Genomic DNA, 25,505 nt, shown 5'->3' with positions numbered 1-25,505 from the left:
TTTATATTACTCACACAGTATTATAAAAGCATGCAACATAGTAATGTAAGAAAAATTGTTTTAACTCAACAGGAAAAAAAATCCTAAGATAGCTTTTCCTCAGCTATTCCACTATTTACAACTGTATTTAAAAATAATGGCTTTGTATCTATGGAGATCATCTAAAGGTTTAAAACTGTTTTCACAAAATATTTTCTCAGAGAGAGAGAAATATATACATGCGTATATAAATTGCTCTGAAATACTATGAGAAAGTTGCATCCATATTTCTATAGAAAACCAGCCATTGCTGGTGACCCCAAATGATGTCTTCCAAAAACCTAAAAGAAACTTCCAAGGCGTCCCCCCAAAAAAAGGAAGTGAGAAGAAAAAATATTATTCAAAGGCATTCTCCAAGAGATTACCTTCATCAGAAAACGTAGGTTTCTGGACACATACTGGCAGTTTCCTTTTAATCCAACTTACTACACAAATCATTTTCAACTGATGACTTGACTCCACACTTCCCAAAATTTATTTCTTGAGTTAACATATACATTGCAAAAGAACATAGAAAAAAACCCTTAGCCACTCCCTTTTGATTTGGTTTAATGTTAATATATTACAGACTAGAGAGTGGTATCTTAAACCATAGATTGGCTAAACCTGGATTACTAAAAAGAAGTATTGAGCATTTGCAAACAAGTGACTCTGAGCCACTGGCTGAGACTGGTATTTGTGCAGTTTCACTGACACCAGGAATTATTGCACTGATTAGATTCCCACCTAAGCCAACACCTTGAACACTAAGTTTGAAAAGGGATTTAATGGTACATTGCCAATTTACTTTGTTCATCCCCTGCTAATGCAATGCCTTCAAGCTGGAATCTGACAACGTCTGCTAAACAACTGGCTTCTGGCAAAGCTACACGAGATCTTGCTACTGAAAAATAGTGACTCTTTTCCTCCAGAGTTAAAAATACAGCAATAATCTTTATGATTATGTAGCAGGAAGCTTTCACTTCAGCAAACACAATATGTGCGATCAATACTTGCTGAAAGGAAAAAACCAAAAGTCACTTGACTATACAACTATTCAAAATAATCCCATAGACTTTAACATTCTGATTTATGAATGTGGTTCTGTTGGTGGGGGTTTTTTTCCCCATTGACAGCATTATCTTTTTCCACTGCAAGTGTTATCTGTTATTGCATACTTACGAGAGTTAAAACATCCAGCTGCCCCACAATGTGCTCCAAAGCATTACCCAGGGAGGGGGAGATGCCTGTTTGCGTGTCCCCATTATGCACGGCTGATTCGCTCCCATTCTCCGACTTCTTTTTTGAACTTGTTGCCAAGACTGAAGCAGGGCGATACTGCAGATCTTCACTGCCGACATCATCCTTGAATACAGAAACACCATTTGAAGATTCAGTTGCCTTTGTCTTCATTTAATTGGAGCCATACAAGAAGATGGGCAGTAAAGTCTGGCTTTTAATTTTTAAAAAAATCTGTTTACACATACATGGACACACACAAGGGCCTTCAGATTTGCTTCTTGTACCAGGTCGAACTCATAATGCTTCAAATCATTCCGACCTAAGAAAGAATTTCATCTGTGATGGATGAGGCAGTAAGAGAAATCTCAGCAGTCTTTAGGTACATGTTTCAGGTACTTATGATTGAGGAACTACCTGCTGTACTACTAGAGTTTGAATTAAAGCTCGAATACATACTACTGCTGACTGGAGTTTTCTTCAAAAAGTCAGCTGTAGTTCACAAAGGAATTTATTCAGAGCAGTCATATGGATTAAAAATCCATACATTACTAGAAGTTCGCAAGGGTTCCTTCTGACTTCATAGTACAAAACCTTTGTTTAGTATGAATTAACTTCTTTCAGAGTAAAAAATAAAATTAAGTAGTTTTTAGTTGTTTATTTGGTGGCATTATATTCTCAGAAACTGATTCCTTCAGAAAATGGGAAGAGGAAACAACAGAATAGACCCACACAATGCAAAGTTAAGAGAGAAATAACTCTGATGTATAAACATTGCTCCAGGGTAAGTGAGAGAGCATGATCCTCCCAATCACTTCTGGCTTTGTGCCTTGAAGTTCTTAATGGCACTTTTGAGTCATGAAAGGTTAAATTGTCACTAATTCATTAGAAGGTCCTTCATAAGAGCTTTACCTGATTTATTAATCACTTTTTGAGATTTCTTTGAGAACTTTTTATACTTTCAGATAATTTTAGTTTATTTTTACACTAAAATAAACTGAGGCAGTCAAGTTTTATTATCTCTAATTGTATTTCCAATATCCACAACATGTACAAAATAAAACTTTTAAATGGTTACAATTTAACACTTTCTCTGAAATTTATCAACAGCTGATGAAAATATCCATTAGCTATGCAAAGGGTAAATTTTAGTCTTACCTGGTGTATTTAAAATACACAATATTTACAATGCACCCCAAATATATTTATGTTGTAAAGCTGAACAGATTTTCAAAAGGAAGAGTCTTAAAATCAGTGTCAGCCATTAAAAAAACCAAACTCTCCTAAGTCTATAAAATAATCTTGTAGAATATAAAGTGCTAGGCAGAATTAGTGGCAAACCTTTACAAGATTACTAGGCAAGTTGATGAGTTTCCATCAAGAATGATTTATGTGTAGTTGACCCTGCCTTTGAATCAGGTCGGATCGGAGCGATGGATGAAATACTACTACTCCTGCTATGATAATATCATGATTTTAAATATAAGTAATACTAAATCATACCAACATTATCAGGAACTTATACTGCTGCATTATCCACAATACTATTTGTGGCTTCAGTGCCATCCTGCACTCTCCTGACCAACTACCATGCTCTGTTCTCTGGACTCACTGCTGCTGATTCTCCAAAATCTTTTCTTCCCTAAGTGCTGGGGCTGTGCTATCTACACCAATGAGAGAGAACCAAGCAAGAGAAAAGTTGTGCCCGCACCTATCTGGAGGGGCTTTTCTTTTTACTAGCAAAGCACAAGAGCAAACCAAAGATGCCACACACACGGAGTCAGCAGAAAACCGGAGGGGAATGGCTGAAAGCAGAGACTGTGGTGGGGGAAGAGCATTTCCTATCTGAGGGCAAAGAAGAAAGTCTCACCGCCCTCTCTGGATTAAAAGCTCCCTTGTTCCATTAAGTTCTGCAAGGACAGGTCTCAGCCACGAAGCAAGAACCCATGAAGTGCAGAGCACGGGGTCGATGGGGCTAGAGGGAGATACCCGTGCATATATTTCAGACCTTAACTTACAACGCTACAAAACCACATGGAACCCTTCTCAGGGTTTGATAGTACCATGGTATTTGGTGATATGCCACTTTCATTGATTTCATTATGATGAAAGAAACAGATAAATGAACTAGAAGATACCTCCAGTTCCTTTTCAGCCCTCTTTTCTGTGCTTGGTGACTGATTTATGCAAATGAACTAAGCATGTCAAGTAATAAAGGTCTAGTGCAACTAATACTGAAATCCATCAGTGATTTGTATTGATACTGGGCTGTGTCAAAAAATAAAAGGGTGCTAGATGTCCAACTACAGATTTCACACATCAAACATCCGAGGCTGTTCTACAGAATGTCCTAATGGTTACAACATTTGCATTGGACTATAGAGCCTTCTCAGTCTAAAGCTATTTAAACTCATAGCACAATGCTTTGTCAGCCAGGCTGTTGCCTTTTAAAGGCATGAAACTGTGGAAGGAAGGGCACTCTCTCCAGCCATGCTGTTCGAGTTTTGCCACTGGTCAACAGAAAGCAGCTTTAGTTCAGTGGTGAGGATGTTCAGTCAGGAACAGGTACGTCCTGTTCCCATGAGAGGCTTTATATTTTATATAAAGGAGATACAATGAATAAAAACTCCATAGGAGAAAGGATTTGAACCCAGAACTTCCCCACAACTAACTAGATGGTTTAGTTGCATCTCTCTTTCCAGTACCATGAATTTCAGTTTCTTCTCAGTATGAAAAATCTTGTGATGTCAACTTCAAATTATTCCAAAGAATTGTGTATTGTGAAGGAGTCACTCGTTAGCACAAAAGGAAACAGAATACAAATGATTTGATTTTTGGACAAGGTAGGAAGGAAACAAATTTCCCATTTAATTTTACTCTGCTTTAGCTCCTTGCTTTAAAGTGTTAAAAGTCCTCAAAAGAAATATCTCAGACTATTCTGGCTCACAATGCATCCCCTGTACTTTTAGATGAGCATGAAGTATATAGGATTATTGCATCTTAAGACTGTCCATATCTTCCCTTTGCAGATTTCGTTATATGAGATACCATTAATTCTATCCTAGAAGAGCTCAGATTCACTCTGTTATTTCTGACTTACCAAGTTATATCTGAGGTCCTTGGGAAACAGGATTAATGGAAGCTTTATGGCACGCTTACTACATCACAAGGTGGAGATAGTCTCAAACGCTGATTAACATGGAAAAGATTAAGCTCAGTTTGGCATTCAAATGTTAAAGAAAAAAAGTATTGCTGTACATTAAAGAATTCCTGCCTTACAACCAATCATACTATGAAGAACATCCTTGTATTTAACTACAACAGGAGAGTCTGTCAGAATAGATGACTTAATGAGATTTCTATAGAAAGATAGTGAGATTACAGAAACCTTGCTTCTGTCCGTAAATCTTGACTGCTTGCCCAGAAGCTTCCAAACCTCAGCCAGGATTAGCTAAATTTGACAGAGATGTAGAAGGGTCACTGATTAAGTTGCAACAAATTTCAGGAAAGTTGGAGGCAGGGTAGATGGGACATGCTGCAGGAAAGAGAGGTAGAACTCACGCATTTGGATGGCAGCACTAAACCTGCCCGGTTATCACATGCAGAAACCATTTCAAACCTAGTGTAGTTTGTCTAATATTAACAAGGCTACTTGTACTAATGTTTTGAGAAGTACATTCATTTTCTTGCCGTTTGAACGATACAAGTAATTAAATAACACAGCCAAAGCAGATGTAACTGCAAACTTCAACTGCTATCTCTCTGACTTTGCTTAAAAGCATACTGCTTTGCAAGTTCAGTGGCCTGTGGATAATCTATTAATTCTCAAGTACTTCAAAATAATAAAAAATAGATTAAACATTCAATGGCACTCAAATTAAAAATTTGCTGTCTGTGATTTGAAGTATTAGGATTTTAAAATAATTTAAATTAATGGAGCAGGAAAGGAAAAATGATCTGAGGTTATTAGACATTGACAAGTTCTTCTAAAACCAGTTCTATTCTGAGGTTGGTGTTTCTCAGTTTCTTTTCAAACAAGCCTGCTGTACTTCAGACTGAAATAAAGTAGAGATTTCAGTTTAAGCTCCCACAAAGTAATTACAAATTGTGCTATTAAAGCCAACCTAAAGAGATTCTTCCAACCCAAGGAGGAAAGCTGTCAATTCAGGTAAACAGAGCAAATGCTAAGTTACTAAAAATCTCACCAAACATTTTTTCTTACAGTAAAATTGATCCAAAATTCAATGTATCAGACTAATAGGCTGTGGAGAATGCTTTGTAGCTCAGTAAATTGCCACCAACACTGCCAAGTCAGAGTAGTGGAAAAGTGTTCTTGTAATTTAGTGGGTTAAGCAGGAAACTGAGATTCTTCTGTTATATACTCAAAGACGTATAGGGACAATGTGACACAAAAGTGCTTATATAAATAAGGCAAAGGCCGCGATGTTTGTCAAGTCTGAAAGGATCAAATACAGATAAGCAAATAATTGAACTTTCAAAATTAGCAAGAGAGAAATTAAATAAGATAGTTTCAAATTTTCAACTTTCCTAAGAAGTTGTGCCAAACCAGTTGTTATTTTTATCACATCCTGGAAATTTGTAGAGATTTTTAAATGTTGTCATACATCAAGTACACTCTATACCCTTGAGGTGCCTGCTTTATATTTTAACCTTTTCTAGTATCTAAATTTACAATCTCCTCCAGACCAGTGAAGGGTCCAAACCTGCTGAAATCTAATGCAACACAAACGCCAAAATGTTGTTATAAAGGAGTGACACTGGTCTCAGTAGATTTCCTTTCCTTCTGGATACCAATCAATTCATGTCCACCACTTTCATTCAGCTTAATCTTTTATAAAAAAGTTCTTCAAAAGAAACTCTTTCTACCCAACAGTCTATTTTACATAGAGTGTTTCAAGAACTAGATGTTCCATTTCCTTCAAATTAGCCCATTTCTAAAGTACTTTAAATACTACCAATTCATAAACAACAATTCTATACGTTGCCAGCAATGTAGTAAAAATGCCTTATAATTCAAAAAACCAAGCTCTTCTGAAAGACTTCAGAGCTACAGCTTATTTTGAGAGAAGAAATTTGAATGAGGCAATCAGTTTTAAATTGTTACTTCTGAGCAAAGCTAAAAAGAAAATTAAAATGTGTACAGTGTTTCCATTCACAGCCCGTTAGTAATAAAATGGACTCACATTTGGGCAACTTCATGCGAGTTACAAATAAGGAGGAGAAGGAACAGATTTAATTAATCAATAGGAAGTTATTACCATGACATTACCAAGCAGATGTTCAGTAGAAAATTAAATTTAGCTTATAAATGATGTCACAAACAGCAAACTATAACTGCTCATCTTTGTTTTCTGTCAAGCAAAATAGCCAAAACTCTGTGGGTGGTACTTCATCAATTTGTGAAAAATCCTTACACATAACCTTATCACCTCTGCCTATTCCCAAATGTTTTCCCATGAAACATCCACAGATCAGACAGAAGAACTCTGCATCCCAGTTTCCCTTTGCTTCATGATGTGTAAGAATAGAATCTGAGTAAAATGCATCCATATATAAAGATGCCTGAGCATCTATTTATAGAGGAAAAACATTCCCTTGAGGAAAAAAAATACAAAAAAACCCAAGTCTCTGTCACTAAAATGAAAATCATTAGTCTTCAATCTTCTAAGAGCTTCGAATTCAGACAACATAGACAACGGCTTCCAAATGAATATCTTAATGTTCTTATAATTAAGATGGGCTTATACAAAAAAGTGACATTGGTAAGCTTCCTAATGAATCACAAAAATTGGCATAGTCTACTTTTTAAAAATAATCCTTTAAATTTTGAACACATGGTACATTTGCCTACTAATACTAAAACATTTCTGATACTGTGATTAAAACAAGTACAAACAATTAGTCATAAGTAGGGCATTAAGCTCAAACAGACCAAAGAGCAAAGGCATAAGAGAGTAGTCTCCCATCTTACCAGACCTTGATTTTCCACGTTTTTTTGTTACTTGAAATCATGGGAAGTTTCTCAGAAGTAACACTACTATCATTATCACTGCTTTTTCCTCCATCTTATGAACGTACCCTTGAACAAAAATGGTTCACTGTGGATGTACTAAATTGATCCACTCGGAAGATTTTTTTTTTCTCTGTTTTTTTCCGTAGGCCATAATTATTCACAGATCGCTTCTATTGCTTTGAAATTATTTTTTTCAGTCAATAAGCGATCTACATAAAACAGAGCTCTCTGATCTATTAGGCTAGCACTGAGTATGTTAAATCACAATCTGTTTTATCAGTTTCTACTGCAGAAAACTTCCCTGTAGTTTCAGCTGATGACAGCACTCTTCATTTCCTCTCCTCTCGCACGCACATGAATCAGCACAGCAAAAAACTGCCATGTGCCAAACTGCAGCTTTCTGCCCCTTGCTATCTGACGAGGTAGTTCTGGCAGAACTTATTTGCAAACTTTAATCAAAGTTTTGCATTCGAGCAGTAAAATACAGATAAATTATGCAGCGCATAAAACCAAAGTTCTACCAAGGATTTATAGCTTGAGCAGATCTCTTTCAGAACAACTCGTAACACGGAATTTCACACTTAATTCAAAGTCTTTCATGGCTTCTTATGCATCTCAGTCTTCTCTAGCTCTTAAAAGATTGTCCAAGCTAAAACCAAAAATTGGAAGCACTTAATGTAAGTGCACCTCATCCAATCTGATAAGGAAATATTTGGTCTCCTGCTCTCTGGCACAGGAATCTTCACTGAAGGTAGCACAACATGCAGTTTAGAACCTGACCACGAGTAGTAGGGTCAGGATACGACCTCACAGCCGACAAACCAAGCCAGACTATCAGACTGTATTTCTTAGCAAAAAAGGGATTTTCACCTAAAATGGAATAGCACTTTCTTAAGTCTTGAAAACAACAAATTCAGCCTGAAGCTAACTGAGTTTATAAGGGTCACGAGGCCAGTACAGTACAATGAAAACTAGTTGCTACTGTGTTTGTTTTGTTTTTTAAATATCAGTACAAAATTAACTGAAATCCTGATGCACTTACAGCTATGGTCTGATCAATCAGATTTCTTTCTTTCTTTCAGGATTACAGCTATCTTTAAATTTAGCATTGCTGTAATGCCATGAAATAATGAACTCTTCTGTTTACAGGCACATCTCAAGATATCCTGAATAGATAGTTTTATGTAAAGAAATTATATCATACAAGTGTTCTTTCACACACATAACGAGAAACTGGCTACGTGGTTTTGTTATGTCAGCTTTTTCCCAGATTGCTGCTGATGGTCTGAGAAAACACAGTAAAACAGCACATATTCAATGCACTGAGTATTTTGCAGTTCCACATATACATAAACTAGTACAGAACAAAAAATTTTCTCCAGATTCCATTCACATTGAGAGAACACAGAAAACGAACCAAAAATAAGCCTTGTATTCTCCCAGAAATATAAAAATTAATTATATTTCCCCAATAAAAACCTCATAGAAGTCCACAAATACTTGAGTGCATCCAGTTAGAAACAAATAATATTTCTGAAATATTTTTCTAAATTCTTAGATCATCAGTAATACCTAGGCTTTATTTAAAAACAGATAAAAAAAATTTTTTGCTTGCTCATTGATGTTAATTTCTAACATCAAGAGTTCCCTGCACAGTTAGAGTCTGATTCAGTAAAAGGATCCACAAAAACTGAATAGCTATGCTGTTTCCACTGGATTTACATAAACCTAACCCTTAAAATGAAATACCATACCTAAATACAGTAGCTATACAGCTTGTAAAGGAAGAAAAAAACACAGCCCCCTCAAACATGTTCTAGTCAAATCAGCATTTAGAGAAAACTGAGGATTTCCCCCCCACAAAACAAGCAATACTGCTGGAAAGTTAATAAATAAAAAAATAAATGTCATGAACATCTCACACAAACTAGACAGAAATCATCAGAGGTTCAACTTCCAAAGGTGAGAATAACCCTGCCAGGAAGTCAATTCTAAATATAACAACAGTTCAGGAAGACCATATTCAAACACTTTCATAAATTATAAAAATACTTGCACCACAGGCACCGAAAATAACAATATGGAATAAAGGTAAAGGAAGGTAATAAACGTCTTAATATAGCTTCAGCAAGAAGCTTTGTAAAGCTGAGGACAGATAACGTGAAACCATAGAAACATTCCCACTATCCACAATTAGAAAATAAAGTAGCCAATTTTAATTCAGCCAAATTACTTTGGACTGCATGTGTGCACATCCAAGGGAACATCTTATAGCTAAAATCAATGCTGAAGCTTCAAGTGATGCCTCCTTTTTACCCATATAGAGTCCTAATAAAAAAATATATTACATACTCTGCTTGACCTTCTTATCCATACTAGGGCAGGGAAAAGCTGAAGGAGGGCAGGAGGAATACTTGTAACAGAAATCGGAAATATCATGAAATAGATACTAGAAATGAAATAACGACAGCAAATGAATAACCCTATATGGACAAGGCCTCCTTTCTAAAACTATAAATAGAATATTCTGCTAGATTTGATACTACAAATGCTAACGAATAAAACCAGAAGTAAAAAACCCTCGGACTTTCCTAGCATGTGGGCAAACTCCCTATGCTCCAAGTAGCAGATTGTGGAGGTTGACAGAGGGCATCCAACACCCGGAGGGAAGGAGGCAGGATCACCTCGAGTGGGAGCCCAGCATCCTCCCCAGGAACACATCTACGCAGAGAAGTGACAGCCGTTCCTCTGCAGTGCCTGCTCACGGCTCCTCTCCGTCCTCTTCCCTTTTCTTAAGAGACTGACTGAGAGTCTCTGCTTTAGACCAGGAGCTGGCTAAATAAGTCTGACTGCACTATACAAAGAAACAATAGCTGGTAACAGCATGAATTATCGTGCAGACTCTTAAAATATATATATATAAGGGCTAACACTTAATCCATCTCATTCAAATGGCTGGCAAAGTCACCTAGTATATTCATTGGTGGTGTTCAAAATGAATTTACAATGAGAAGAGATCGTTCAACAAACCCAAAGGAATTTCTTGTTCTTGAAGGCATGCTTACTCCTAGGAAAACCAAACCACAACCAATTTTCTTAAGTTTAATTTTTCAAACTAACTCATATGCTTTACACTCTGTAATTGATTTCTCTTAGGTAAGTGTCTCTTAACCTGTTGGGGCAAAACAAATCTTGATCAAGTTACACTGTACATAAACGAGAAGAGCTAAATGATCATACTTCTGTCTTAAACTCCACCTCAATAAGAACGAAGACAAAATCCTGAAGAGACAGACTCTGCCATGACAGGGAGAAGGATTGAAGGACGTGAGTAACCTCCTCCAAAAAAAGAGAAGAGCAGAAAGCTGAGAGGAGCTGCAATCCCTGCGCGCCAGTCTCCACAGACCAGGGTCTGGTGGGATGCTGCTGCACGGGAAAACCAGGGGAGAGCTGTCTGTGCTGCAGAGCCTGCCTTCACGCACACACATATGCACCACATTAACACACTACACACATATTACATACTACACACATATTACATACTACATTAGCCAGAGCCCCCTGCTGTAGAAGGGGCACATACGATTTTTGCCAGCCCACGCGTGTGTACTCATATACTCCTCCCTATCTACACACAACCTTCTTTCAAAGTTACAGGCAAAGCCAACAGTGGCTCCTTTTGCTGCACCTGTACCAAGGGGTTTTGTCAGGGTAATGGGGTCAGTGCTATGGTATTAAATTATTTTTTTTTTTTTTGGGCCTTCATACCAACATAACTTGTGTCAATAAAACTTTGTTGCATAGACAAACCTAGCGTGCGTCCCGTTACTGGAGGCTAGGAGATGCAGGGTGTCCACACACAGATTTCACAGAGAAATTCTCTGTTATTAGCTGAGATCCGGCAGTTTTGACTTCCCTTCAGAGCAGGGGTAACACCAGGAGGGTGTACCACTTGACCGGCTGGCTATCAACCATACCATTGGGTTTTTACTTCTATGAAGCAAACAATCTCCTTCAAATTATTTACAAGAAAATATCAAGGAGTAAAAAGCATTAGAAACTAAGTTAGCAATCCAGCATAGTAGAGTCCAAAGTTAAATCCAACAGAGCCAGCACAATTGCTTGAAGACTTTGCCAAAGAGCCAGATGCTACTATTAGGGAAAAAAAAAAGAAAAAAAAAAAAGATGCCCAATATTTCACAGCTTGGAACTGAAATCCCCTGACTATAGCCAGGAAAAAATATTTTACTACATAATAGAGGAACAATGTTCCTCAGCATTTGGCCAAGGCTTTTGTTAATAAAACGGTACACCTATAATGGACGATGAAGAATGGTCTGACAAGCACATCAAATACTTCAACAGTGTCACAGAAAAATCCCACAAGGATAAAATGAAGCTTCAAAATTTTCCTTGAAAAGTCAAATTTATGTGCTTTTGTTAGGTTTCATTTAATACCTGGAGAGAGAAGCAAAAGCCTACACTGAGCTATTTCAGTGCTCAGCATTAGTAATACGCTGAAGGTTTGGACAAGCTGTCCAAAATTGTCCAGGTGAAAACAATATTCAGCACTGCTGAGCTTAGTTCAGAGGTGATATTTTCAAAAATTGCTTTAGCAGCACTAGCATAACTTTGTATTTAAGTCAGTTGAATTTTACAGCTCACTGTGTGGGAATCAAATTAAGAAACTCCAGAAACTGAGAAATTTGAGAATTGCATACAAATATCCAAGAAATGTTAACTTTGGAGTGGTCTGACACGCCTGTTATACTCTTGAAAAATCATTTATTTTAATTAGTATTCTATTACAAACTTCTGTCAAAATACACACATTGTTCAACACCAATTAAAATGCTAAATGTGTTGGCACATAAGATTGGTAGGTAGATAGGTTCTGCTGGGCTGCATTAAAAAAGGAATTCAACAATGATAAAAATTACAGTTAAAGCATTAGGGTTGCCAATAATAGCTTTATTTTGAAATGCTCCATAATTTCTCCCATGTTGGGCTGTGACAGTTGGAACTTTGAGAAAACCAAAATAAACACCTTACTGATTTAAGAATATGTTCTGCAGTTCTGCCAGTTCGTTAAAATGAGAATTCAAATTAAAAAAACCCAAAGAAATATCTCGGTGATAAGCTGAGAGAGTGGGCTTCATTGCTCAAGCAATTCATTAGCTACCAGTTCTAAAGATTTATCTTCTCCCTATTTGACACTTGGTATTTGTATTTTAGCCAATTTCTTCCGACCTAAAGTGACAAAAATTAACAAACTATTGGAGGTGACTAACTGTCAGCATGGGATAAACGGCAACACCGCTCTGACTGAATTCGGGTGGTCGGGGCAGGTACGGTGCCTGACTAAGTGAGTTACAATTCCAAGAACATTTGTTATTCTTAAATTTCACAGGAACATACCACTAGAAGAGGTCTTGATCACTGAATCTGGCCTTCCGGTACGAGAAGGAGTTTGCCTCTATACCATTCTCATTGAGCAATCTCTTGTTTTGGAACTGACAACATCTCCCATAGTGAATTTTTTATGACTATTTATTTTAATTTTAAAAAAAACCCCATAAATATGGACAAAACTTATTTTATACAGATTGTGTTCTAGCCAAGTAAAAGCATAAAACCTTCCCACTTTTGCCTCAAAAGCTGCTCTTAATATCACAATGGTCACACCCACACCGCTGTTGACTTTTGTTAAAATAAATATGGATAAATAAATAACAAAAGTAGTCAGCTAAAATTTAGGGGTTTGTTTTCCACTTCTGCAAATGATGCTGGGAGAAAGCCCCTTTTTTCCTTAGTTCTTTGTGTAAGAATATCTTATGGATTAAGAACCTGATTCATATTATTAGTGACGTGACAGGGCTGGCTAATGTGCAGTCAGCTTTTCCTCCCTGCCAAGCCAAGAGAGGGGAAAAAAAGAAAAAAAATAATCTAGTACAAACTCCTGCCTCTCTCAGCAGCAAAATGCTACGAGGCCAACAACTTGAGGATGCTCTGCATCATGATTCTTACAGGATTCCTTTGGCACCGAGCTGCAGAGAGGCAGTCGGCGAACACAGCAGAAGGGAAGCAACCTCCCTGGTCTAGTGGCCGCGACAATTCACAACTTTGTGTTCCAGATGCAATCGCTGTCACACCTTATTACTCTTTCTTGTTACAAGAGAAAACTCCACTTCCAGTTCTGTTTTGAGTAGCGATGCTTATGTGACCAGAAAAGCTGAGGCACTACAAGCAGATACACAACTCATAAGAAACAAGACCAATGCTTACTCCTTCGTTCAGCAAGGTGTAGCACCTCTTGCACAGAAGAGGTTCTGAAGAACAGGCTCACTGTGGATTGGCACATCTCTCCTTTTAATGTATATAAGTAGAAAATAATAATGTAATTTATGATTTTTCAAAAAAATAGCATAACATCACACAGGGAAGTAAAAAAATACATACACAAAGAAATATCTCCTTAGAATATAAGGATATATATAAAAGCCTATATATACACTTTTACGTATGTATTTTTATATGTAACATTTTTCTATGTGTGTGTATATACATACATGGATATACTCCATATATATATATATGCATACACACACTTATATAAAACACCTTACAAACTCTTGTTACCTTAGAATAGAAATAAACTACAGCTCTGTCCCCTATAACATGCAAAGTTTTAAAACTGTTTGTCGTATATATATATAAAAAATAGGAAAATAAATGGAAAACACTACATAAAGGGTTTACCATTTGAAGATAAATACTAAATTCCACTGGTCACAGTGTATTATTTTATTCACACATCCACCCAGGTTTAAATTAATTTGTTAAATACCCATGCAATTCTTCTGCACACATTCCATGTTTAATTATGTTTGCCTGCTACATTACTAGCACTTGTGGTGTGTTTGGGGTTTTATGTTTGTTTTGAACAGCCAAATTTAAAACATTGACTAACATTAGTATTCTCTATGTGTTCAACATGGGAAAAACTATGACAACACACTTATATATACTAAGTAATTGTTTAACTTGCTCACCTTCTCATTGCTCTAGTGTACAAAAAGTGTCTTGGAATTACATTTGCATTAGTGACATCCAGGTCAGAACCATCACACTCTAAACCAGTATTCAATATCAATTTTCTTTATATAGGTCTACACAATTCAGTATATTCTAGCATGAATGCTGTATCAAAGTCCTGACAAAAAAATGAATCTACATCGTCAACCGTTTCTTTTTGGTGTAAAGGAACATTCTTTTAACGTGACTAATCACACTGGCAGCCAAAACAGGAGCGTCAGTATGTTCCACAAGTAGGACCGAAAGCCACAGTACATGTACAACTTGGAGCTGAAGCACAAGGGTAGAACTTGCTCGTGTCACTATATCTCCATAAACTACCACATCTCTGGTCTGGAAATCTGGTGCACTGGTTAGACCAGGACAAAGAGAAACTGGAAAATTTTATTCTACTCCTGCTTCTGATTTCTTTGACATTGAGGTCTAATGCTTTACTGAGCAACAGAACAGAAATTTTGTTAAGAATCACCATGGATTCAAATTAAAGCTCTCTTGCTTTGTAATGATGACTAAGTTGCAGTCTCTCTACAACTTTTCTGTTTTTAGAAAAAACTCCCTTATTTGTACTAATACTATGAGCTTTTAAAACTTCTGAAAGGAAAATTACTTTGGTATTTTATTATCACCAGCAGCAGCCTGGCGAAAGCAAGAATTTATGGAACTGTATGTCCATGCAAGGTACAAAAGGATGCATCATTTCCCATACTGTAATGAAAACACAGCATCACTAGCACTCCCTGTCAATCTATGTCCCCGCATCTTAAGGAAAATAATTTCTAATAATAATAATGGACAACATGAACACAAATCTTTCCTAGAGATCGATCAAATTAAGCGCATAACACTTACTTATAAGACACTCCTACTATGAACAGCAGCTCAGATTCTGAAATGTGCTTGTGCTCCCTCGTGCTCATGGCCATGTGGCACTTTCTTTGAAAGTAAAGCATATTTCTCTAAATGGTTTGGTTGTACGGGTTAGAGTTGGATTAAGGATATAACTGAATTGAATGAAAGATATTTAAAGATATAAAGAATATCTAAATACTTCACTAAATTAGCATTAATAAAAAACTGCATTAAATCCTATCCGCTGGGGTATAGATAAGAAATACAAACACAACTATGCTAAAGTGCATGCAAAACAAAATATCATACTGTCACATCCCCTTTATTAATTTATTTTGATTAAGGTTGACCGTGTGCTTGCAACTGCATAGAAGAACTAAACAACATGTAATCAATTGTATGGTATCAGTTATGACAGGTAGTGGTCTAGTCAAGATGCCACACTCGGTGGGATATGGAAGACAGAATATCCCGACTGTGTGCCGCACTCTGTACTTGATGTTAAAATGACAATAAAAACGATAGCAGTTGGCACTATAATCCCAGATCAACAGCTGACATTCCAGTCCTAAACGCCAAATTCCTGTTGGGGATTTAGAGCCTTCACGGATAAAATATACTGTTGCTTTTTACAGCTGTAAAAAGCAGAATAATACAAATGACCATAAATTAGAAGTGATGAAACACAGCTGATCAGGATAATTGAAGGACTCAGCAAAAACTCCATAGGCATTAGAATTAGGAGCAATAAAAAGGACGTTTCAGCCCACTTTCCTAAGGCAACAATGCTGAGACTATCACTTCTGTCTGCTTGTCCCCACACCTCATTTTGAGGTTTTGAACTTGTTGCAGATTTAAGAGGGTCTGATGGAGGAAGAGATATCCTAGAGAGAGCTCATTTCAGATAAGTTTCCAGAGAATAGATTGCCAGCTAAAGAAGAGAAATCAGTAAGTACTCCCAGTGGGAGAAAGGCTCTGGCATAAGTTTACACATTATTGGAGACCAGAGAATGCATATGAGAGAAACAGAACTTCTAATTATCTCAAAGCAAGGAAAAAGCTTCAAATAAAACCTTACAGTCAGCTATGAAACACAGATTTGTAGGAAGCTAGGCTACATAACTTCTGTTACTCAAGGATTATTTGTACTTTACAAATATCAGGAACAAAAGAAGTCCTAGCAATGGCATACTTATTAGCTAGAGGTTTTAAAGAGTGACGCAGAAATTTTTTGAAGTCGTTAATTAAGTATTTTTATCTTCCATTTTGGAAGATAATAAATGCTGTAATTGTATTTCTGGCAAAATACTTTATTCCAGCTGTAGCAAAAAAGACTGTTAAACAATTTACACTGTATGTAAATATTGTTGATTACTGGGTTACATAGTTTGATCTCAATGGTTTTGAAATAACTTACCAAGTAAGGTAATGATGTTGACGTTTAATATGTCCTGTAATAATGGGGAAATACCAGGGGAGTAGGGAAGCTGTCATCCCATCAGTTGTTAGAAAGGATAAACAGGATAACTGGGTGGTCACAGGTCACAGTCAGCTTGAGAATTGTGTCAGGGAAAAACATTCAAAAGTTGATTTAGGACATACATAGCAAAGATTTAAGGCATAACGTCAAGCAAATCAATATGGTTTAAGAAAGAAAAGAAATGGTGTGTCAAACTGAAGACGTCTCTAGTGAAATATTTAGTCAAACTGTTCCTGATAAAAGTACTTTTTTTTTTAAATCCATAATATGCATGCTACAATTTTAATTAACACATTTCAGCTTGTAATGCAGTATGAAGTCAATTATCTAGCTAATGTTTCTTCAAAAACAGATAGATCAGAAACTACAGAATTATGCTACTTTTAGTGATTCCACTGAAATCGGTTCTTGCTTCAGTCGCATGCAAAACGTACTAGTGATCTGGAAGATCAAGTTTACAGACAACACAAAAAGGCATACTGGAAACCTACCAAAATAGTCAGGGTTACTTGGGAATTGGACTTTATTCAGCTATCCAAATACAACCTTCTGTACACAGGAAAGATCTCAGAGATGAAGACACTCTGGACTAATACACTATAGGAAGCAGAGATGTTGAAAAGAATTACGATAACGTAATATATAACTGAGTGAAATGATAAAACTATGATGTGATAAGGTTATCGAGTGATGAATTACAGTAACTTCTTACATGTCGTTATAACCAGCTGAAAGTACTGAGCAAGAGGTAGTATTGTACTGTTACACTATACTGGCAAAAACTGGAAGCATGGACACAGAATTCCTGTCCTAAGAGACATGTAAGAAATGAGGAAACACCTATAAGAACAAATCATGGCTTCGAAGAGTAATCTTTTCAGTGAGGAACATTTGATACTGGTTTGTCCTTAACCTATTCTTAGATAAAGTAAGTAATTCCCTTAAATCTCTGTGTCAAGAAAGGGGTCTTCCTCTACAATAAAGATACTGTAATAGCCAACTCAGAGTTGCACTGTAGCGCCTGTGTTTCAGGTATCTGATGCGCAATGTGGGATGACATCTCAGCATCCAGGCAGCACAACCCCCGTGCAGTTAGAACAACCAGAGGACAGCATCCATCTATCCCTCCCTCCCTCGCACCAACCCAAGCTGGTACAACCAGAGTACCGTACTGTGAGGGGATAAAAAACCAAACCAAACCAAAACCCCAAACCAAACCCCAAAGGTACAGCTTTTCAGAACAGTGATGCCATGTGTCTCCACTTATGGCATCAATCACATAGCTCCTACATTCTTTTATTTATTGATTTATTGCAAAATGCATAAAGGCAATGGGATCCAGTGTTTCTTTTCCAGAAGAGCACCCTAATCACTAACCGTGAACTGCTTCTCACTTGCTTTGCTCTGATGCCATATGCTTTCAGCTTTTACAATGCTTCAAATTCAAGCATGAAAGATGGAGCTGCCTCCACTCTGCCTCTGTCTGGTTACCTGCTGTTTAGGCTATAGCCATCAGACACAAGCAAGCAAGCTGAATCCTCTTAGGCTGAAAAAAATAGCTGAATCCAACACACCTACTGCATGAACGAAAGGAAGCCATTACTACCACCTCCTTTGCTTGCATTTTTCCATTGCATCTTAAAAAAAGATGATGTTCAGATGTGTCACGCATGTAACACACCTGTACGTGTCACAGCACAATCACATTGAACACATGGCTCATGGACACTGGGCAACCTCAGTTAGGTTACAGCCAGTGCTAATCTCTTACTTAATCTCCAAATAATTTTTTCTCATTATTTCCTTTGTGCCGGTATTACTGTTTGGATAGCTGAGCAGATCAGGGAATTGACTTGGATGGAATTAACCAGACAAAACCAGTCATTAAGTTAAAATGACTGTGAAACCATGCTTTATAATTGTCCTACCTAATTTCTGACCCCAAAACTATTTTGGTAGAAGATACAAGCCAAGATGCTTTCAGAGCTTTTCTATATCAAACATCTATCTGACGAAGGAACATTTTTGCCCTTGGTGCCAAATTTTATTTGAAAAGTCTCAGTCTTGTTTTAAGCAACCTATGTCATTTTGGGATCTGACTCAGTGTTTCCATTATCTCACATGAAGCAAGTAACTACTTCTCTTATGGCAAACTAGATAGTAACGCAGCAAGTTTTGCAAGGAGAGATGTGTTGTATTAGAACAATTGATATATTTGGAAAACACACCAGCTTTTAGGCAGAAAGCACCCTCTGGGTTTAGATATCACTGTAATCTAACTGATAATAGAATTTGCTAGCACTTGTTCAAGCCCTGTCATTTAGGAAAAATAAGATTTAAACAGCATTAAAATGTTTGCTTTTGTAACAAATGTGCATTAACCATTCTGAATAGCATTGGTTATATCTATCTCTCTATATTTCATTTCATATTCAAGGTTCTACCACACAGTTGCAAGCATGCTGTGCTAAACTTAGACTCCAGTAGTATTTAAGAACAAAGGGTAATTCAAGGGCAGTATTTTAGCTTTAGCGTCTTGTTTTCTGACATGCTTGATCTGTAGCTCAGCTTTATTATCCAACTTAAGATAAACAAAAATAAAACCTTGCAATCTTCTCTAAGAGAGTCACGCAATATGAACCAATCTAAACATTCCCTTGTTTCTCAGTCCCCCAAAATGTGCAGTCTCAGAATTATTGAAGTCCCGTGAATACCAAGAAGTCCCAAACTTAACTTGTGCTACTGCATGAAAAAAAATTAAAACAGGTGTTTACGGAGTAACGGAGCTACTGAATGCTAACTTCATTAACTTCCATTAAGCTAAATGACTCACAAATGGCATTTAGATCAGTAGTAAATCATCATCTAGGTCAGCAGGAAGCTCATTACAGACTGACAATCCAAGTGACAGAAACACTTTTCTACAAGTGCTATAGTAGTAATTTCCTGTGTGAAAGGCTCGCCGCTGTTCCTGCATTCCTCAGGGGACACTTCTTCTCAGAGGATGTTACTCTTCCTCAGGAAGAGGAAGGAACCAGTTGTTATGGGATGTGTGGGCTGAGAGCTGTCGGGCATTTTCTGCATGCCGCAGAATCAGCTGTGAGAACGGTGAATACAGCTTGGATTCCCAGCCCGAGCGGGGCAAAACACTGCTTGGGCAGACAAGGTCAGAGCGTACGCGGACAGTATCTCAGGAAGTTGAAACAGAAATAATACCTGGAACTTCCATCCTTCTAGTTCCCAGAAATGTGCTGATTTGCTAAAGGAACAATATAGAGACGCGGATCAACTTGAAAAGCATTCCTGAAGCGTTGCACTGTTGCCATGAGTAAGACCTTATACAAAGTAAAATATTGCCAGTTCTAAAAGTGATCCGCAACAAGCCAGTTATCTCACAAAACAGTACCAACAGTCCAGCAATAGCATCTGTTCATAGTGTCACTATGGGCAAAGGCAACATAATCAAACAAACTGCCTTGTGAGGAAACTAAACACTGAAGCTTGATCTTTTATATGGCGGCAGGAGGGAGATTTTTTCCTGTTAGGTCCCTCTCCTGAGGTTCCTGCCCTACAGTAACTCAAGCTCCCTCCGTATGTGCTGTGACGCTCTTATGGGGCAGGTCACCAGTAGTTAGTCTGTGTCTAGTCCAGTATCAGTGAATTCAGTGTCACATCCCACTGGCTTTTTCTTTAGTGGCAGCACTAATATATTTCCTTATTCTACTAACTGCTTATTTCCAGATTTGGTTTAAAAACAGCCCCACCAACTATTTGATTCAAAAATTATTAGGGAGATAGGACAGAGACAGACAAATAAACAGTACAACCTCATAAGGTACATTTCCTCAGGAAAGCAGGCTAAAAATAGTATAGGAAATATTATATTCTTGCACTCTCTAGTGCTCAAATTCAGAATTCTGTCTCCAATGAAAACTTGACTTTCTCTCAAGCTCCAGTTCACTCAAAGAATATAATGAAGCCTATTAAGGAACATCAAGACATGTATTATTACCTAATTATGTAGCGGCACAACACATTTCCTGTTCTCTCCTTGTAAACCAGCAGTTACACGCTGTGTTAGAATAGCATCGCTGCAAAACGCAAGGGCCATTTGGATCATATTCTTCTTTTATTACAAATGTTGACTTCACCTTCATGTATCTGATCTTTAAGCGTTATTTGATGCTAGAGGAATCAAAGCATATTGCTTTTAAGATTAAGCACACAAATCTTTTTAAACATGCCTGCGCCTCTGCAGAGGCTCAAAATGCAAGTTTAGAAATTCACTGTTCAATATGCCAAACGCTTCATCCTTTTGGCACTTCTGACAGAAGATGAGCCATTTTGTTCGTATACACCATACCTTCTTTGGAAGGGCCCTAGCTGGGCAACAGAAAAGGCTGTCTCCACTGCTTCATGGTTGTTCCAGAGGGATTCGGTGTAGCCTTTGGGAGGGACGAGAGATTTTTCCTTCCCCGAGAGCAGCTGAACGTGTTTAGCTGCAGAGCTGTAGGGAGAAGGCAGCCCAGCCTCTTCCCCCAGCCCCACACGCTGTACCTGCATAGCGTGCAAAGAGTAGAAAAGTCTGTCTGGAGTGTGCCATAAGCCAAAGTGACACTAAAAATTGCTTGTCTAAGAGCAAGACTGGACAGAAGAGAAGGATTCATTTGCAAAGACATAAGAGCCGAGTTTACAAATTCTTATTTTTATTCTGCTGCACTGAACACTTCCAAGTCCCTCTATTTGCAGCATTTATTCTATGTTTTTGTAAGACCTGGCATCAGAGATTCAGAGCCTGTTTGCAAGGCTTTAGTATGCTCATCTATGGAAAAGGGGCAGACAGTTTTACCTCAAACCTTTGGAGAAACAGGATCTCTTCACATTATTCCCTAATTTCACTCTGTGTTTGTGATTTGGAGTTCAGGTCATGGAGTTGGCAGTTTGTTCAAATATGCATTTACTGGTAATCAGAAGAATGGCAGCATATGAAAAAATCCATAACTATTCAGGGAGTGGCCTTTCTTATTTCTCTGTCTGGGAGCAAGGAAAGTAAGGTGATGGGAGAGGCTGGGAACTGTCAATTTTTATCAAAGCCCTTCTACAGGTGGGATCACTCCTCAGTGCAGAGCTCAGTCTAATTGGCAACTGAGTTTTGAACAAGGAACACAAGCAGGACATTTTTCTCTTTTTCTTAGAGGACAATGATTCCAGTCTTCCTTTCAAAGGGATAGTGCCAGAACTTTCCTTTGGTAGAGAAAAATGTATGAATATCACGCAATGATCAGAGTTTAAGTGAAAGGCTAAATGTCTAAGGTCCCAAAAAACCTTGATATCCATGAACTACAGAAAGCTGTTGAGCTTTCAGATGAACTATACCAAGCAGTAAAGGCAACCACCGTGCACAGTGAAGTGCCATATGAGTTTTGCTCTACTGGCTCTTCCCTTCTGAACTGGACTTGGGCCCCAGAGGAAATCATCTATGCATGAAATTCCTATTCTTTCCTTTCTTCCTTTTTCCCTCCCCTTAACCTCACTGAAGATAGTTGATGTTTATTTCCATGTAAGGCTGGAAGCAGGAAAGGATGTAAATCAGAAAAATTTGAAGTTGCATGGTAGGGAAAATATGCAGTGTTTTTAGCTTTTAAGATAAAATTTCTTTTGTCATCCTCTTCTACAGGATTCTGGAGTTGTGTTAAGCCATGCAAGGAAGAGACATTACTCTAATGTCTTTTCAAAGTAAGTTCCCATGAGGAAGAATAGTTGTGTAAGCCTTCATGTACACAGAGATAGAAGAATAGATGCAAATTTTGCATTCATAATTGCTGTCTTTGCAAAATATATGGGGTGTTTTTTAGGTTGGGGTGCATTTTTGGGGGGTTGTACTCAAAATAAAGGCAGAAAAAATTGTGTCAAAAATCCTAAACCCTGAAATACATACTGAGGAAGCAATGTGTATAGGATAAATTGAGAGTACAGCTACTTCTACTTTTTGCATCAAGACATCTACTACAAGTGCAGTACAGATAAACCATCATTGTTTTACCTTGAGGAATAAAAGTTGCACATGCTCTTATTTGCTTTCACATATTTAACAAGCTGGGCGTAGGGGGGAGAATTTATTTGGTCACTTTCTATTTTAAAACATAGTATGTTCCTTTTGCTCCAAACAGGAACAATCCTTATCTTTCCCCTTCCAATAATTAATCCAGTCTTAGCTTTGTAGAAATCGTACTGTAAATGAACAATAAACATGTCTTGTTTTCAGCGTTAACTAGCACTGGAAGAGAAAAAAACAGCAACCATCTCCCAGCCAGCGCAGACATTCTGACTTCCAGATTACAGTACATTGCTTTGCTTCCTCCAAATCCTGTTTACATGAGCAAAGTCAGGGGATGGAACATTAGAGAGCCTCTACAGTGATTTCCTGCTGCTGTCAGTAAAAAGTACCTAGACATCATCAACTTTCCCTTGTTCCCAACAGCTTATCAGGGACCAGAGGTTACTGATGTATTGACTTACAGACTTGAAAAAACCCAACCTCCCTCAAAACTAAAAAGTAAAATCAGAGGATGAAACACGAAGAAATACTCCCAAAGGGAAACAAGGCTTACAGTTTTTCCTTTTCAATAGTTCAGAAAACAAAAGCAATATTACGCTGCTTGGTACATGGAAAAGAAGGGGTGGGAGAGAGGCAGTAATGATTTCAGAATCTTCGGTGAGATAGAAAGGAGAAAGAAACACCACCCCTAGCCCCCAAACCTTGACCCCAATTCAGTGAACATTTTCAGAGTGTAAAAGGCTAGAACACACCTCATTTTTAATAACTGCAACATATGAAGGCTCTTACCATTGGAAAAGTCAGGGCATTATGCAAATTCCAGTTAGCTAAGCATATGCAGCTTGGGTTTATACTGGTTTTAGTAACACACAGGTGAACTGAATAAATGAATCAAATTCAAAGCTATTTCCCTGACAATAATAACATACAGACAGGAATTTCTAATGTCTTTGTAAACATAGTCCAAAAGAAAGCTGCTCCATACTGAAGATTACCCTGAACTTTTTCCACCAACACAGTGACCACATTCCCTTCACAAAGTTTACAAAGGAAGTTGCATCAATGTGAATCTTGGATGAAAACAGGTTTTTCACCATGTTCAAAAAGAGCTGACCTTACAGCTTTAACTTGGAACACAAGCTGAAAAGATAACATGTTTAGAGTTCAGGGAGTTTAATAATTTAAGTGTTTTCTAGCAAAATCCCTATGAGAACATTCATACCTGCATATCTTGCCTTAGTCTTTGAAGCTGGAAAATAAAAGTAGGTAAATTGAAAAAACCCACATAAGTAGGCATTTTAAGTGTGGAAGTTGTTATGGATTGTTGGCTTTGATGAAGCAACAAATTAAAATTCCTTGAAAAGAAGAGGAGGAGTGGGAGGAAGAGATAATACCAGTATTTCCTCATACAGATAAAGCTCAAAATATAATTGAATTACAAAGAAAATATCTAAACATGTATTTTAAATACACAATAAAGAATCAAGAGTGATAAATTTTTAAATATTTGTTTTGCAAATCTTCTCCAGGCAGACAGTTGTCAAGAACAGATGACAGTGATACTTAGCAGCAACTTAATTATCTAGAGTTGTGTGTCCCCTGTTTTGGGCTTCTCAATAGAAGACAGACATTGACATCCTGGAGCAAATCCAGCGGAGGGCGAGCAAGATGGTGAGGGGGCTGGAACACATGATATACAAGACAAGGCAGCAAACCAGGTTTGTTCAGCCTTAAGGAGGAAGGATACAGGAAGATCTTACTGCCATCTCAAATATCTAACGGGTGGATAAGTGAAGTCAGAGCCAGACACTTATTAGAGAACGACTGTGTTAGAATTAGAGGCAACAGACAGGTTGGAACATAGGAAATTCTAGCCATATATTACGACAAAAAAAACCAAAACAAACCAAAACATTTTCACCAGTCACACACTAGAGCAAGCTGCCCAGCGGGGTGGTGGAATCTCCATCCTTACACTTATTAACAAATGAACTGGACAAGGCCTTTCGGAACCTGATCGAAGTTGGCCTTGCTTTAAGGGGGAGGTTAGATGAAATGACTCCAGACATCCCACTCAACCTGTACTGCTCATCATTTTTATTAATAAATCTTTACAGAAGGGAGGAAAAGGAATACCTTTTTGATCTGCCACAAGTCATCTTAGGGGCAGTAATAGCATATTTCCTATGAGCAGTAAGGCCAGTCACAGTTCCAATAGCTGAAGAAGAGATTCTCAATAGGGAGAACACTTTCTCTTATTTTCTGGACTGGCTTGAGATCTACGGGAGTTTGCCCGCTTACTGTCAGGACTTTTGATAGCCATTCAACAAAACATCACAAGGTTTTGCACAGACTTCCAATTTCCCTGAAGATATTTCAGGGAGCTTTAGGGAACTCATCACAGATCCTACAAAAGCTTCAATGTTGTTATTTGTCCCAGATAAGCCAGTCTTTAAATACTTGAGACAGTGATCCGAGAAAGGCTGTATCTCTTCTTCAGCAGAACTGAAGTAAATATGTCGATTAGCTACTTCCAGTGATCCAGGGACTTGCCAAGGTGTTTTGTAAATAACCCTTAGGCCCTGCTGTGCTACATGCGTGATAAAGACATTGAACAAGAACCCTTAAAGATATGTAAGTGCAGAGTGCATTTTTCTCTCTCTACATATCAAAAGGGTAGAAGAACTGCTTAAGCTAGAGCAAAACACTTCAAAAAGAATAAGTAGGTATAG

The 25,505-nt window shown here is 37.7% G+C and overlaps 1 protein-coding gene across 4 annotated transcripts in view; it reads right to left on the bottom strand.

The window, feature by feature from the left end:
• The window catches only part of POC1B (POC1 centriolar protein B), a 57,168-nt gene that overhangs the window by 4,738 nt on the left and 26,925 nt on the right, over nt 1-25,505 (bottom strand). The window contains exons 11-12 of one of the 4 annotated variants that reach the window (XR_012654501.1): nt 13,577-13,657; nt 1,220-1,383 (exon numbers count right to left, since the gene is read on the bottom strand). Coding sequence is in view for 2 of the 4 variants with exons in the window: in XM_075058147.1 (XP_074914248.1) it covers nt 1,201-1,383 (183 nt within the window). In the remaining 2 variants the exon portion in view is untranslated. Of the gene's footprint in view, nt 1-1,200; nt 1,384-1,505; nt 1,580-13,576; nt 13,658-25,505 lie in introns of those variants that run through there. The other 3 variants (XR_012654502.1, XM_075058147.1, XM_075058148.1) reach the window with 3 other exon arrangements.

The sequence above is a fragment of the Buteo buteo genome, chromosome 26, assembly GCF_964188355.1.
Source record: "Buteo buteo chromosome 26, bButBut1.hap1.1, whole genome shotgun sequence".
Lineage (NCBI taxonomy): Eukaryota > Metazoa > Chordata > Aves > Accipitriformes > Accipitridae > Buteo > Buteo buteo.
This window is presented reverse-complemented; position numbering and strand designations above follow the sequence as displayed.